Genomic DNA, 17,526 nt, shown 5'->3' with positions numbered 1-17,526 from the left:
GTATTAGTGATGCTTTGTTTTACCCTGTTGTTTGTCTTCAAGCACTGTTAGAAACAAGATCCTGTTGTCAGGTGTATATTGCCCGTAGTATTTACACTTTCAGTTAAAAAAAATCTGGATCTCACTATTTCGAGCTCTATTTTCTAAAAGTAACCAACAGACACTTTACTGTGGTTCTTCATTTTAAATAATCTCATGGCTTATCCTACATCAGAAATGCTTTTTATATTCACTTTTCAGGATGTGAGCAGACTTCCTACCACATTCACTAAATTTGTAATTTTGGCATTTTTCTTGTGTTGAGGTTTCTACCTTATACCTCCATAGGAGACTAGTGGCCTAAATTATACTTTCAAATTTTATTTTTGATTTTTAATTAATATGTGTTTAATTTTTAGGGGTGTGTGTGTATGTGTGTTCTTTCCTTTATAATTCAGACCAAAATTTACTTCAGCTTCTTTTTTTGCAAATTTTATTATTTGTTCTGATGCTGTCTACAGATCATTGTATAGGCAGGGATCAGAAATGAATGTTTAACCTGCTTCCAGTATGCATAGGAACTTATGTCTACATTGTCTATCTAAGGCGCCATCTTTGATATTGAGGTGGTACACAGTAGAGAACTAAACAGTACATTGAAGTAGGCCGGGGCTCTGCACTGATACTGGCTAAGTGTATGCCTTCTGTTTGGATTCTGTATTACCTTCTGAGTCTTTGTGGTTTAAGTACTTAAATGTGACTAGATGACTGAACAGATTTTCAGAGCATAACCTTCTATATTTCATTTATACTGTCATTGATTTAGCCCCCATCTATCTGACCCTTACTGACTGCAGAGCTCCATGCTGGGCATTGCCCCCACCCCTCCTGTTTTGTTTTTTGAAGCAGTTTCATGTGGTCCAGTCTAACCTGGAACTTGATATGTAGTTGAAGATGACTTTGAATGTCTGAACCTCCTGCCTCTTACCTCCCAAGCGCTGGGCTTACAGGCATGTACCACCATGTCCAGTTTATACAATGCTGGGGATCAAATTTAGGATTTGTACATGCTAAGTAAATAGCTACTAACTGAGTCACATTGACAGCCCTTGGCACTGCCCCTTTAATCGACAAAACTCGGGGACCTCTGTTCTCAAGCTACATTTACCCTCTCTTCCCTTAGCAGGATGACCATTCCCTATCAGTAAGCTCCCAGAGGGAGAGAATGCGTGGCTGGACCTGTTGCTCTCAACACAGCAGTGACTCTGTGGCAGGGACTACTTAAACATGGATGTCTGCCCGCCTTTGTCCCTAATGTTCAGTGTCTGTGCTTTACCCTTGTCTGCTCTGAGAGCAGTATATAACGTCAGTGGGAACGCCAAGTTCACCTTCATAGCTTTGGAAATTGGCCCAGTGGAAATAAATGACAATCTTATTAAGCAATGGTATGTTTACTTTTTTGTGAAAGAGTGTCATTTGAGTGTTTATCAGTGAGAAAAAAATTAGGGTGCTGTTTATATAACTGTGGAATTGATTACTGAATTCAGTGTAAGATGCAGCAGTTTATAATTTTTTCATTTAATACTGTTTAACAACTATACAGTGAGAGCTTCCAGGAGGTATATAAAGATCTTTAATTTATGGAAAAGTAGACAATCTTGATATTTATTATTCTCTACTTTTGTGCAAACTTTCAGGTTTAAAATGTTGGTCATGAAATTGACAAGTATTTTTTAAAAGATAAAACAAAAAGTGAAAAGTCACAACTTACTAACTAGTACCATTTATTAACTTGGATTTGAATTAGGTGTGTATCTGTAAGCCGTGTCAGTACGGAATGCTGTAGGCTGCAGTCAAAAGGTCTTAAAAACTAGCTTAGGCGTGTGTTAGTCTGTGTAAGGAAAGGCGTGAGGGTGGAAGTGGGAAGCGTTATCACAGCAGACTGGGATGTGTGTTCTGAGAGCAAAAACTGTCCATGACTAAGAGTACAACATTTTCTCTTTATCCTGCCTGTGTGCGTGCAAATGCATACGTGTGTGTCTGTGAGTATGGAGGTTAGAGGTTGATATTAGCAATCTCCCTTGATCATTCTTTACCTTGTTAGCTGAGGAAAACTTTATTTGACCCAAACTTTATTTGGGTCTAACAGTTAGACTCTGCACTAACAGCGGGTAGGGCTAGTCTTACTAGCCCATTTGCTTTTGTGACTTCTAGTCTCCAAGGCTGAAATTACCAGCTGGTTGTCATGCTTACCTGGCATTTATGTGGGTTTGAGACACCCAGACCCTGGTGCTTTTGCTTGTGATATAGGTGCTCTAATCACTGAGGCATCCCCCCAGCCCGTAGCACTTTATTGTAGCATTTGAAGCAATACAGTAAAAAGTGATCTGGGGCCTGGAAGTAAAGGCAGAGTTCCCATAGTGGTTGTTATGGATAGGGTTGGACCAGTTGTCCATGGGCTAAGTACATATGCACGTTTGCTTAGGAATTAATCATTGACGAATCATTCTGAACCTACTCTTGACAAAGGTGTCCACTTACCCTTAAATATATATGAATGAATGAAATGATTTTTTGTTTTATCCTATTAATACAGTGGTAGAGACTTTGGAATAAAAGTACATTTCCACTACTTACATTGTGACCTTGATATTATTTCATACAGTATTCTTGTTTTCAAATTTATAAAATGGAGGCCAGGTGGTGGTAGTTCACGCCTTTAATCCCAGCACTCAGGAGGCAGAGGCAGGTGGATCTCTGAATTCGAGACTAGCCTGGTTTACAGAGCGAGATCCAGGACAGGCTCCAAAACTACACAGAGAAACCCTGTCTCGAAAAAACCAAAAAAAAAAAAAAAAAAAAAAAAAGACTAATCCTTACTTTTCAATATTGTATTGGATGCACTGTACTAAGAACAGTGTCTGTTGCACATACGCATTCAACAAATGCTAGTGTTTCTACTGTTTTTAGTTCTGAGCTACTTGATAGAGTCTAGCCTTTCCATGGAAAAGTTATTTTAATTTTGACTGGTCCACTTGATACGCTTTTTCATTTTTCACCTGCTTTAGTATTACATCTAATTGCCTAACTCAGGGCCAGAAGACTCTTATGTTTTCTTCTAAGGGTTTTACACTTTTAGCTAATCTTAATTTTTGTTTTTGGATCAATTTGAGTTTGTGTTCGTGTGTGGGGTGGGGGGTGGGGGTCTAGTTTCATTCTTTTGCATGGATAGCTATCCTCAGCATCACTTGTTGAAAAGATAATTCTTTCTCTACTAGAAATGTATTTCTTCAATGAACAGTTAGACTTGCTTTCTGCAAATCAGTGTTTAGGTTACAGATAATGAGTAAATAGTGCATTTTATGTCCGTGGTGTCAGTGTTTTATAGTTCTGTGGCCATAGCGGGATGAAATGAAGCTGAAAAGCCTTCTTAGTACAGTCAATTGGTGAAGTCACTTGCAGGTCAGTCTGTAGTTCATTAACTAAGTGAAGTCTTTCAGTGTTGCTGGTATTTCAGCTGTGAAATCGCTGCTAATTATGTTGTTGGTCATACTTGTAAGCGATTTGTTTTTGTATGTATATCAGCATGATTATGATTAGTTAAAATTTGAGACTCCCCTTGCCACCTCTAAAGTTGAAGAATTCCTTGCCTAAATGTAGAAGATACTTTTTTTCTTCCCCTTCTCTTTTGCTATTGCCAATGTTTTGGATTAAGATGAATACTATATGTTTTAATCATATTAGATGAATATCAAAGTATAATATAATATAGTGAAGTCTTAGACACCAAAACATTTGAACAAAATTAAAAGTTGTGTTCTTTTAAATTTCCTTTTGTCTGTCAAATATTAATTTTTCTTAATACTTATCTGCTTCTGGTCTACACACTGGCCTCTAAGCTAAAAGTGGGTGAGAGAATGGACCTATGGGCTAAGAGGTTAGTAAGTGTTCGAGGCCAGCCTGGTCTACCAAAAAGATCCAGGAAAGGCACAAAGCTACACAGAGAAACTCTGTCTCGAAAAACCAAAAAAAAAAAAAAAAAAAAAAGAGGTTAATAAGTAATGTGTGCTGGATCACAAAGCTAATAGTGAGCAAAGCTAGAATTTGACTCTCTGAAACCTTCTAACATCAAAGTATATGAAGGTCATGGAATTTCTTTTCCAGGCTCCTCTGAAGGAAAATATTTGTCCAGACTTCTTTATTACTAAATTTTAACTGGTAGGTAACTATAAGTAGACATTAGATTGGCAGGCAGATATTCTACCAGAGAAGTATCTGTCTGTCTCTGGTGTGTGTGTCGCACTGTGTATTGCAGGGTCGTGGGGGGATTGGTCTTAAATTTGAGAGCTAACAAACTTTAATAAGTTTCGTATCTTGGAATCCAAGTAGCAGGAGCCAGCTTACATCCTTTTGATAGTTTAGCTGTTAAAATGAATTGGTTTCATTCTTTGTATCGGTATGTTTGAACTTTATGTATCCAGCAGCTAGTTCTTTCATTGGCTCCCTCCCCGCTGTCCCTCAGAGAGTTCAGATCCAGCGCCTCGTGCGTGGTAGGTGAGCCCCACTCCTTTTTTCTTGGCTGAGGCGTGGATTTGATGGATCTCCAAATCAAGACTGCAGACTTCATGGGGTAGAAGTTTTCTTTAAAAAGCTTAAGATATGTTACCAGAAGAGAAGTAAAGGGATACCCAGTGGGCAACATTAATATGGGCCTTTTGCACAAATAATGTCCTTTTGATAAGGATAATTACTTGATTAATCATTTTAAATTTGAAGATATACCTGGTTATTAAAAATAAATATTTGGGCCAGGTGGTGGTGGCGCACGCCTTTAATCCTAGCACTTGGGAGGCAGAGCCAGGCGGATCTCTGTTAGTTCGAGGCCAGCTGGGCTACCAAGTGAGTTCCAGGAAAGGCGCAAAGCTACACAGAGAAACCCTGTCTTGAAAAAACAAAAACAAAAAAACCCCAAATAAACAAATAAATAAATATTTGGGAGTAGGCTTTGAAAAAGGGGACAAGAAAAAGTTGAAATTAATTAGAAAAGATGACCAAGAATATACATATAATTCAGATACTGTTTGCAGTGGTCAAGTGATCAAAATGTTTAAGTTATAATGCATCACAGAAAATATATTTAACAGCTCATCAAAAATGATATGTGTGTCCATTTAATGATAGAACTTTCAGAAAGTGTAAATGAAAAACTCATCATCTAAAATAGATATGGCCAGCTTGTAAGTAAGTATGGTCTCTGTATTTCACTTGCAGGAAATGGAAAAGGCTGAAGCCAACCACTGGCCTGTTATGACTCTCCTGGTTACTTGGTTCTTTCCACAGCACATCTCATATATATAGACGGGTTCTTTATATGACTTCTTGCAGAAATTCTAGCCATTTATTTTCCTTATAGACTGTTGAAATCAGGAAAATCATCTCTGTGCTCAAAGTATTTGCTTTTATGACTTTCTCTTTTGTATGGATTTCAGAATTATTAATTTGAAACTTGGAAATAATGTTGAATAAAAATTATTCTTATTTTTATGTATGAGTGTTTTGCATGTATGTATTTATGTGTACCACATGTGTGCAATGCCTGCGGAGGCCAGAAGAGAGCATCATAAACCCTGGACCTGGAGTTACAGATGGCTCTGAGCTTCTGTGTGGGTACTGGGAATTGAACCTGGGTTCTCTGCAAGAGCAGTGAGTGATTCTCCCTGCTGAGCCTTCTTTCCAGCCCCAATTATACTGTTCTACTCTTTTCCCTGGTAATGCATGTCTCTGATGGTCAGGGGAAGAATGTGGACAGGATAAGGAAATAAGGTCATGGGACTTCATTTGTAGTTCCAAAAGGTATTCTCCTACATCTCCATTACTGCCTTTGCAGATAAGCAAATGGGGGCAGCATTTGCTTGGAGAAATGGCATCCTGTGAGTTTAGGTTAATAAAATCCAATTGTAAGAGGCATTTTTTTTTTCTGAAGACAAAGAAATGCATAATCAAGGAAGCAGCTCTTAATCTTGAAGATCTTTTTATTTTCCAGAGCTTATTTGTATATATCAATTTTAGAAAAGCCATGTTATCATTTCTATATTAAGCAGCTCTTGAAATTGTTGTAGTATAAAAGAAGTTTACCCTGTGTAAGAGAACTTCAGTTTGTGTTTGGATAATGCCTAAAACTTGTCTATTTCATGTGTAAAATGATGTTGAAAGATAAAGTTGTTCAATCTGTTGCTTATTAAAAGATTTAATACACATGTAATTGGTTTCTGTTCATCTCACTTTTGCATATGTAAGTAAAACCTTATACACACATATATTGCTATGAACTGTATATAAAGAAATGACGTATTTGAATACTTTATGACTGTGGTTAATGTTAGGAAATATACCTTTAAAGTTACTGCACATATGGGGTGTTTATGCATCTCTATGATGTATTAGAGTAGTCTTTTCCTCTCTCTCTCTCTCTCTCTCTCTCTCTCTCTCTCTCTCTCTCTCTCTCTCTCTCCCTCTCTCTCAATTTAGTTTATGTGCTTGAGTCTGTGTGTGTTTGGTGGAACAAAGTACATAAAAACCATTTAGAGGTATCCCATACTAAAGAAAATATTTGAATTCTTGAAAAGTTTTGGTTTTCAGAAGTTTTGATTTGCTGCATAATTTTGTGAATTGGCAAGTTAGAATAGTTTCTGTAGGCTAATTATTTGAAAATCACTAAGCTCAAAGCATGTGAATGATGACTATAAATGTTTGTTGTGCTCCTGTTTTCCTATTTCATAAAAGTGAGAATAGCAATCTTTCTACTTTCCAGTTCACAAGTGTATTGGAGAAATAGATATGCCATATGCATATCTTCATGATACAAACAGTCTAGAAATGCTTTTCGTGGTTCTAGTGATGTATTATTGTATGTGTATGTTGAAGGGTATATAAGTTCTGAGTTTGGTTAGAAAGGTAGTGAAATCAGAAGTCTGTAGCTCTTTAGCTCCATTCAGATAAGGGCAACACAGGGGACAAAAGTATTGGAGCTTGTCGAGCATTTAGTAGTTGACTCCTGTATACATGAGGTGTGTGTATAGTGAATGTATTCTGACTGCATGTGTGTGCAACTACATGTGGAGGCCAGAGGTTGGTTGATGCATGGTGTCGTCCTCAGTCAGTCTCCACCTCATTGTTTGGTAAAGATTCATTCATTCGATCGTTGGTTCGTGTGTGTGTGTGTGTGTGTGTGTGTGTGTGTGTGTGTGTCTGCATGAGTATGTGTCACATGTGTGTGGCTGCCTGCAGAAGCCAAAAAAGGGCATTAGATCCTAGGGATCTGGAGTTACAGGTGATTCTGTTGGGAACCGAACTTGGGTCCTTAGAAGAGGAGTCAGTACTCTGTACCTTTGTGCCATCTTCCCAGTTGTCTTCGTGTTGTTATAATCCTCCTCTCTTCCTTTTCCTTGTCTCTCCTTTTGAGAGAGAGAGACAGGGTCTCTCACTAGTTGAGCTTGCTAATTGACTAGAATCACTAGCCAGCAGGCCCCAGAGACGCGTCCTCCTATCTGTGCCCCCAACATTTCACTGCTGCACCTAGATTTTGAGGTGAGTTCTGGGATCTGAACTCAGGTCTTCATGCATACACAGCAGGCACTTTACTGGCTGAGCCTTTTTTTTTTTTTTTTTTTTTTTTTTTTAAATCCCTGTAGTAGATTCCTTAAACAGTTTCAGGGCTAGGGTGTAGTTTAATGGTACACTTAGCATGCGTGATTCTCAGCATGGAAGTAAAAAGAATCTTCAGACTTAGAGAAGTGAAAAGTAATATAAAGACTCCTCCATGCTTTATCTAAATTCCTGAATTATTAGCATTTTACCACATTAGTTTGTTCTGTGTTTTGTTCTTTGCATTTGTATTAAATATGCCAAAGTTATATAAAACATACAACATTTTCTATAGAAATGTATGATATACTTTATTTTTAATTATGTCAAGAGTACAGTTCAGAGAAAGTATGTGCTTTTCCCAAATAAAGAAGTACATTTGTGCTGGGTAGTGGTGGCTCACGCCCTTCATCCTAGTACTCAGGAGACAGAGGGAGGTGGATCTCTGAGTTTGGGGCCAGCCTGGTCTACAGAGCTAGATCTAGGACAGCCAGGGCTACATGGAGAAACCCTGTCTCGAAAAACGAACAAAAAGTACATATGTATGTAATTATAGTACGATTTTTAAAAATCAGAATTGCCATTCTTACAATAATCTACATCTTTTCCAGCAGGCCAGTGCTCATACTGTATTTTTCTGGTTCATGATCTAATCCTAGAGCACATCTTACAGTTAGTTGTCATGTCTTTTAATCTAAGATAATTCATTGCTTTTATATTTTTTGACATTTGGGGGGTGTTTGTTTGAGTCAAGCTCTTTTCTATGTATCATGACTATCCTGGAACTTGCTATAGAGACCTCAAATTCCCAGAGATTCATCACAACATCCAGCTAATTTCAACATTTTAAGGAATACAAACAAACCTTTATTGTGCAAAATTTCCTTAATTTGGGTGTATTTTTTTTTCCTTTTGAGAGTTTCTTTGTTTTTGCCTAAAATACCACAGAGTACTGCGCATAGGGGCTCTTGATACTGCCCTCCAAAAATATTTTTAATTTACCAGTTTTAATGTTACCATATAGAAAGCAAAGTAGAAGCCCGGGTGATGGCGGCACACACCTTTAATCCCAGCACTTGGGATGCAGAGGCAGGTGGGTCTCTGTGAGTTTGAGGCCAGCCTGGTCTACAGAGCAAGTTCCAGGACAGGCAGGGCTACACAGAGAAACCCTGTCTCAAAACAAAACAAAACAAACAAAAAAACAAAAGAAAATGAAGTAGACATTCTTACACTTGTTGAGATATCACATGCTTTTATAATTTGATAAATGGCTTCTCTTCTGAAAATGTGTAGCCTTTAAGTAGCTTCTGTCAAAGAAGAATGTAAAGCTTTAAGATTTGAGTGTTCACATTTTGAACATTGCAGTGCAGAGATTGTATCTGTACATGGTCAGCCAATACCAGTGGGTTGTTTATCCTTGGAGCACTTCTACCAGAACACTAGTCAGTATACTGTTCTCTTTGTAGATATGGTACACCTTCCCAATGCAAACGTCCAAGGGTGTTCAGTAGGGGAACGAAAACAATCCTGTTAAGGAAAAGGATGTAGATATTCCCATTTTCATACCTTGTCTCTAGGGCATTTGAATGATGAGGAAATGGTGTATTTTGTTGGCTTATGTCTTAACAGTGCTGAGGTTCTTGGGTTGGCGTGGGAGCTCCTTGTCCTCTTACTTCCCCTACCCAGTGTATGTAGGAGGACCTCTTGCTGACACCCAGATGTGTTACCTACTCTTTGGGGAAGACTTCTGTTTCCAGCATTGCTCTGTGATAGTTTATTTGATATGTTTGTGGTTATCTTTTTATCTTTACATAAAAGTCAGTTTAAAACAAAAAGACAGCAAAGCAAAGTCATCTAGAAAATTTGCTTAGTCCTTAAAAGTCAGGGAAAAAGAAATAGGTCTTATTTTTTAAATTAATTTTTATATTTATTTTTGGCACAAGGCCTGTAGATTAGAGGTTGCCAAACTGTGGCAGTGTGACAGACTACCCTTCATCTCTTTATTTATTTTTTAAGACAGATTTTCACCTGTTTCTTAAACTTTTGTTAGGATGCTTTTATATTCATCTACTGATGTTTTTCTGTACTTTATTTTGTGGTACTGTGGCAGAGTTAAGTAGCTGGAATGCTGTGGCTTCCATGCCCCAAATACTCACCCTCCCAACTGTTGCCCATTTTTGTATCAGATTATAAGTACTCTGGCATTCATGGTTTTGGTGTTTGTTTCTTTTTTTTCCCCTGTAACAAGTGTTTAGGAAATTCTACCCACGCTGCATAATTTTTATTTTATTCAGAAACTGTGCAGACAGAAACTTAAAGAAAGATTCCTAATCGTGAACTTGCGGGTTTGAGATTATTTATGTGTGTCTCAGCCACTGTTCTGCTGCTGTGGAGAGACACATGACCAAGGCAGCTCTTACGAGAGAAGGCGTTTGATGGGGCTGCTCACAGTTTCTTAGGATCAGTCCATTATCAAGGTGGGAAGCAGACAGTCATGGCTGGACAATAACTGAGAGCTGAGAGATCATACATAGCAGACACAGAGAGAGAGACTGGGCTTGGCTGGGCTTTTGAATTCTTGAGAGCCTATCTCCAGACACATCTCTTCCAGCAAAGACTCAGCTACTCCAGCAAGGACACACCTCATCCTTCCAAACAGTTCTTCTAATGAGAACTGAGCATGCAGATCAATGAGCCGAGGAGGGCATTCTCATTTGCTTCCAAAGGGCTTATATTTAAATTGGGAACTTTTTGTCAAGGCCTCTTTTACATAACTGACAGCTCGGTGCATTTACATACTTAAAAATTTGCATTCGTTTTATGTGTTAGAATGAACTTATTTTCATATTTAAAAGTTATCTGCATTTCTTCAGTTCTCCAGTTGTTTTTAAAACTTGTTTACACATATAAAATATATGGTAAATATATGTCAAAGATTTATTTAACCCTGATGAAGGAACCAGCTTGATGACAAAACCGATTCAGCGAACATGTGAGACAGGAATGTATATAGTCTGTGAAGGAAAGAAAATTCTGTTAAGACAGAACAACCACCACCACCACAGACCTTCACAGTTCTGAGACTTATCTTTCCTGCTGGAAAACAACTCTTTGCATTTTACCAGATGAAAACATTTTGTGTTTATCACTTTTCACAAGTAGTCTTCTAAGTGGAGTTTATCTTGGCGGTGGTAATTCACACGAAATTCTCTTGGCCAGAGGACCAGATGACCATTGGGCTGCTTGTTAATACAAGGTCATGAGTATTCTTTATACCTTAATTTATCCAAAATTAGAAGTAAAGTTTGGATAATCAACATTTCCTCTACTTTTCAGTGATTTTGTGTTATTTGTAACTTAGCAATTTGTAAGGAACTTGGAGACTCAGTGTTAATGTCTGAAATAAACTCCTCCTCCTCCTCTGCTCTGCAGGAACGCATTATACAATGACAAATGGAGGCAGCATTAACAGCTCTACACACTTGCTGGATCTTTTGGACGAACCCATCCCAGGTGTTGGTACATATGATGATTTCCATACTATTGACTGGGTTCGAGAGAAGTGTAAAGACAGAGAAAGGCACAGACGTGTAAGTGTTTTATAAAAATAGTGCAAAATAAATTATTTAAAATTATGTTTCTGCTAGTGATCTCAGTTCACCAAAATGATACACATTAAAATATATTTGACATGGCATACGTGATGTATTTTCTTCCCCTTTGTCTTGGTTTCTCTCTTTTAGCTCTTTATACCCTGTATTTTTCTGGGCAGCGTTTGAGATGGTTTAAAAACAAGGAGATACAGTTGACACGATCACAGGGAAGGGAGAAGTGCAGCATAGGAGTTGGGGGAGGACACCAAGATACTTGCTTTTGGCGTCTCAGCAGCTAAAGCAGAAAGAACCAGCCTTGTTGCATAAGCCTAATGCAAAAGGAATGTACCGAGGAAAAGAACGATTCTATAGGACTTTGCTGTTGCTTAACATTTCCTTTCCCAGGACTAAATGCTGAGATATTTCTCAAATTGGATCCTGGATAAAGCATTTTGTGTGCTTAACAAGCCACCGGGTTTTATTTTGTTGTTGTTTTGTTTTTTAATGATTTGCTTTTATTTCATGTGTATTAGTGTCTTGCCTGCATGTATGTCTCTGTGAGGGCGCCAGATTCTCTGGAACTGAAGTCACAGACAGTTGTGAGCTGCCATGTGGGTGCTGGGAATTGAACCTGAGCCCCCCAGAAGAGCAGCCAGTGTTCTTAACTGCCAAGCCATCTCTCTAGCCCCTGATTTTTTAAAGGAAAAACAAATAAAATTGAGGCATGGGTAGTGCATGCCTATAATTCAAGTAACCAAGAAATTGAGGAGCAGGAGGCCCTATCTCAAACAAGACAACCCCATCTCCCAAATCACACAATACAGTGAATGTAACCAGGTATAATCTAAAACACAATTTTTCAAAAAGAGAAAATTTCTTTTATATCAAAATTCCAAATTGTCAAAGCCTCATTCATTCATTCATTCATTCATGTGTTTGTTATCTGAAATTTACTATCAAACTAAGTTTATACAAATTAGTTGTAATTTTTTTGTATTGGTGTCTGTTTTTATGTGAAGCCTGAGCTTGCAATAGACTGTGCTTTGTATGAAAGTCCGGATTGTTCAGATGCTCTTGACCTGAGGGCAGAACCAGGAAGCAGCACATGAACTCACTGCTCTCATCCAGCCGTTCTTACAATGTCCTGTGAACTAGAAAAAGTATCGAGGAACTTCAAGAAACTTTTGTTTATATGAGTTAATAGTTCCCTGTAGCACTAAAATTTAGAACATTTAAAAATACTCACTCACTCAAAAATTATGACTACAAGCCCAAGCCCATTATTTGTAAACCTAAATATAATACATTTTCTAAAATAAAAAAGTATTTGCAGAGTGCTTTTTTTTTTTTAAACCCTTTTGATTTCCTGGCTTAATAAAAGACTGGTGGGTTTTTATATCTGCTTTTGCATTCTAATGTTATGGTTTATTTGCTTAAAGAATAAAAAGAAAATCTAGTCTCACACAATGGTAGTTTGAAAAGCTACGACTATTTCAATAGCCATTTTAGATTATCATTGCTATTTTTGATAGAATACAATAAGTACTAGTTTCTAAAAGATTAGCTGTTATGTGCATTCTGAAGTTGTCTTAATCAACACTGCCTTTTGTTACATTAAAATCCATTGCTTCACCTTGAACTTTGAGGATATACTTTCTTCACATGAAATTATCATTTGGAAAATAATACTTTGCTGATCTATGTGTATTGTCGGTGGTTGGTTGTTTTGTCCTGAGAACTTAACTCATGGCATATACAATCTTCTTTTAAAAAAATATTTTATTTACCTTTATTTTATGTGCATTGGTGTGAGGGTGTCAGATTCCCTGGAACTGGAGTTACAGACAGTTGTGCACTGTCGTGTGGGTGCTGGGAGTTGAACTTGGATCCTCTGAAAGAGCAGTCAGTGTTCTTAACTGCTGAGCCATCTCTCCAACCTTGGCATATAAAATCTTACTACTATGGAAATTGTTTTTCTTGTAAAACTTCAGGGGGTTTCTTGAGCTTTCTAGGTTGTCTGTGAAGTTTTCTTTGAGAAACTTTTTTTTTTTTTTTTTTAAATCTAGCCCATATTGATAATTTTTATTAGGTAGTATCATAATATAAGTATCAGAAAACTACCACTGAGTAAAACCACTTTACATTGTTTTTAATTTGCTTTACAAAGTGACAGGTATCACCAGTGATTTCTTTAGAAAAGTCTTTATATGCATTACAGCTTATTTGGCCAATACTATGTTAGTAAGCATTTAGGTGATTTCTATATTTTTGTTGGTTGGTGATGCATACACAGTATTTTTATACTAAAAATACCCTAGCAAGTGTTTATTAGATGACTGTTGTGTGCAAACAGAGGAACAAGAAGAATGACAGCCTCTGTCTGAAAATGATTTAATGTCTTTAAAAAATATGTTTATTTTTATCAAGGACATGCGAAATGGAACTTAGTGACTGCTTTTAAGATATGTCCTAGCCGGCTGGTGGTGGCGCACGCCTTTAATCCCAGCACTCAGGAGGCAGAAGCAGGTGGATCTCTGTGAGTTCGAGGGTAGCCTGGTCTACAGAGTGAGTTCCAGGAAAGGCGCAAAGCTACACAGAGAAACCCTGTCTCGAAAACAAACAAACAAAAAAACCCAAAAAAACAAAAAACAAATAAATAAATAAAAGGCATGTCCTATCTCCAATTCTAAAAGTGGTTGATATCAGTGTTTGGAATCTTCTATTATGAAAGGAGTGTAATTTTCTCATTCACCATAGAATTTACTGTGTTTTTTTAATTGGTCCTGTGGCTTTTGAATAGATGATCCATTTGAAATAGATAAGGCCATTGAATTTCAGCTGTAGCTCTCCTATAGGATAATTGAGTGGTGACGTCCTGGATGTACAATAGAGCTTCTTAAAGCTAAGTTATAAGTAGAACAAAAGAAACTAGTTAGGGATAGGTTTAGAAAAACATTCTTAGGAAGACAGGTATGCCTGCCCTGTTCTTAATGAGGGGAGATTTGCAACAAATAGCTTTCCTCTTTGTTAATCTCTAACTGCCTCTCCTCAGTCAGTTGAGGACACTTTCCTTCTGGCTCGCATGGTGAACAAAGAGTCTCAGGCTATTACTAGTGGGATTGAAGCTCTGCACCTGTGTATTCACAGTTCTGTAACTTTGGGGGTCTCTCTGCCCATGTGACTCCTGTTATATTCACGAGCATTGGACTTAGCTCCTGAAGCCAGCCGTTTCTACCTGTGCCGTCTAACTTCTGATGTGTAAGCGATCTGTGCAGCAGTTAAGATTTGAATTTGATGTATTCTGAAACATCCAAAGTCAGACTTCCATGTGGCTTATAGTCCCCTCACACTCAAATCCAGAGGTTCGTATTTAAAATACAGATCTCTGAATGGTGTTTATCCTCTAGCTTTTAGGAACAACGTCATTATTTAGTCTGCAAGGCACTTTCTGTGTTGTGATACCTGGAGAAAATTAGACTCAAGAACAGTAGAAATACAGTTTAAAAATGCAACAAATATTTCTAATTTCAGATCAACAGTAAAAAAAAAGAATCAGCATGGGAAATGACAAAGAGTCTGTATGATGCCTGGTCAGGATGGCTTGTAGTCACACTGACAGGACTGGCATCAGGTAAGGAAAACGTTTACTCTTGTTTTTTAAGTTAACCGAATAATGCTCTCCTCCTCTCCTTGATTTTTAGGAACAGTAGTTTTTTTTTTTTTTTTTTTTGAGTGTTTGCTTCTTTTGGAAAACAGAAAACAAAAGTGAAGTATATGGCCAGGAGACTGAGGTTTCTGAGTCTGATTTTGGCTCTGGCACTTTTTCTCACCAACTTGGCTGACTCAGTTTCCTATCAGTGAAAATAAATGATTTGGATGAATGAAATCTTGTATTTTAGTATCATAATTAATAGTTCATAATTGTTCTCATGCAGTATTCTAGCAGCTCTGTATGTATTTAAGCCTCATGGCACTCTCCATCATTAATGCCGTCCTAACCATGTTACAGATGAGGGATTAAAGCACAAGAGGAGGAGGTAGGTGGCTTGGCTTGGTTCATGGTCTGTCCTTCTAGCACTGCACTGCCCAGTTTGGCCACCAAGTCCCCAGAGAGTGGAGAAAACATGAAACCGTAAGGTATTTGTGGAGAATAGAAAAAAGTATTGATAACTGGCATGCATAAGAATTTTGTGTTCTGGGGCCAGAGAAATGGCTCAGGGATTAGAAGCACTGGGTGCTTCTCTAGAGGACCCAGGTTCAGTTCCTAGCACCCACATGGAATCTCACAACTGTCTGTAACTCCAGTTCCAGAGGATCCATGGCACCAGGCATGCATGTGATATACACACACACACACACACACACACACACACACACACACACTCTCTCTCTCTCTCTCTCTCTCTCTCTCTCTCAATACCCATCAATGTAAAATAAATATTTTTTTAAAAAACTGTGTCTATGTGACCCTTTGATTTCTTATAAGAGTAATCTAGATTTGAGCATAACTTTATATATTTTTAGTATTCTGTCAGTAAGATAATCTTCATATGTATAGCTTTCTGTTAATAAAAAATATATAAATTTATCATGAAGTAATTCAGTGAATGTTGTGAACTTCCTTAATTATATTTAATGAACATTTTAATTTATTATTTCTTTGTTTTGGGACAGTCTCACCATGTAACTCTGGCTATACTGGAAATTGATATGTACACAAAGGCTGGCCTCAAACTTAGATTCACTTTACCTCCCAAGTGCTGATATTAAAGGTGTGTGCCATCACACCTAGCTGTGAGCATTACATTGTAATGAGGTCTCTCTCATTCATAAGTCAGCTGATTGAGTTTAGGATGGAAACATGCTCATTAAATGTCCCGATTTCATTTGCCAGAGTTGTGAAGAAGCTCCTGTCAAGTAGCTCCTGTCTATTCAAGGTGTTCAGTGTTTTTAAAATAACCTTTTCTCTGTTTAAAATTGCAGTGAATTTTAACGATGTGTCGGTTTTAATTCTAAAGAATATCAACTTTATTTTAAAATAGAGCTATTTACATTTTTAAAATTGTATTTGATTTTAAATAAAAAACGTGTTTAAATTTTTAAGTCTTAAATTTAGATAATAGTTCCTAGTTGACCCTTTGCTTATAGGAATATTTTTGCTTTTTATTAATCTCTTAACTAGATAGTTCCAATGCTCCCTAAATAGACTTACATTTGGGACCTTTCTACTGCACCCTTACAGGAGCACTGGCTGGATTAATAGACATTGCTGCCGACTGGATGACTGACCTAAAGGAGGGCATCTGCCTCAGTGCGTTGTGGTACAACCATGAACAGTGTTGTTGGGGCTCCAATGAAACGACATTCGAAGAGAGGGATAAGTGTCCGCAGTGGAAAACGTGGGCAGAGTTAATCATAGGTCAAGCAGAGGTAAGTCTTTGCTCAAGAGGAGTTAGCGTTGATGTAGATAAGTATGTCCACGTCCTCTAGTTATAGAATTAATCACACATTAGGTGATTATAACCTGTACCAGAGGAGAAAAAGACAAAGTCTGTATTTAGCAGAGAACGGAAAAATCTTTAAATACAGTGAGAACAAAGGCATATTGTTTCAAGCAGCTTTTGTGTTATTTAATGCATAATCCTGAGTCACGTGGATTATGATAGAGCTTTATTGCAAGTTGTGGCAGAGAAGTATAGTTAGTGCAGCAGGAGCTGTGTAAAGTTAATGAAGTGGATTAACATGTCTCTAAGATTGGAACATAGGAATTATGGAAGTGCAAGGTATAGTTATAATTTATAAAATCAGCCTTTCTAGATTGGAACACTTTAAAGAAATTCATACATTCTTAAGTTTTTAGCTTTTATTATTTTGTTTTTTAAGATAACATTTTTAATTAAAATAGAAGTACATCCTTTTTCCCTTCTCTTTCCTCCCTCTGCCCCCTCCTAGGCACCCTCCTTCCAACTCCTCCTGTGCCCGCCTCACTCTTAAATTGATAGATAGTATCTTTGTCTTCTGTTGTTGTTCGTGTGTGTGTGTGTGTGTGTGTGTGTGTGTGTGTGTGTGTGTGTGTCTACGCGGGCGCCTTCCAGGGTGGCCAGGGGAGGGGGCATGAACAAGTCAATACATCCTGCTGAGCTGGTTTTTGTTTGTTTGTCTGTTTGCAGGGGCTGACAGTTTTGTATTGGTTAGCTAACAAGGGGGGTCATCCTTGGAAGAGACTAATACTACTTCTTCTAGCTGCCATTGGTTCCTGTACTTATTTGTCTAGGGGTAGGGTCCTGTGAAATTTTCTCCTCTTCCGCAT

General features: G+C 37.7%; 1 protein-coding gene across 5 annotated transcripts in view; it reads left to right on the top strand.

Moving 5' to 3' along the window:
- The window catches only part of Clcn3 (chloride voltage-gated channel 3), an 82,284-nt gene that overhangs the window by 39,030 nt on the left and 25,728 nt on the right, over positions 1–17,526 (top strand). For all 5 annotated transcript variants that reach the window (XM_036209452.1, XM_036209455.1, XM_036209454.1 and 2 more), the window contains 3 exons: positions 11,056–11,213; positions 14,748–14,847; positions 16,459–16,646. In XM_036209452.1, coding sequence (XP_036065345.1) covers positions 11,056–11,213; positions 14,748–14,847; positions 16,459–16,646 — 446 coding nt within the window. The remainder of the gene's footprint in view (positions 1–11,055; positions 11,214–14,747; positions 14,848–16,458; positions 16,647–17,526) is intronic.

This window comes from Onychomys torridus, chromosome 17 (assembly GCF_903995425.1).
Source record: "Onychomys torridus chromosome 17, mOncTor1.1, whole genome shotgun sequence".
NCBI classification, from domain to species: Eukaryota; Metazoa; Chordata; class Mammalia; order Rodentia; family Cricetidae; genus Onychomys; species Onychomys torridus.
The sequence above is the reverse complement of the archived record's forward strand: the minus strand, read 5'-3'. Positions and strand labels throughout refer to the sequence as shown.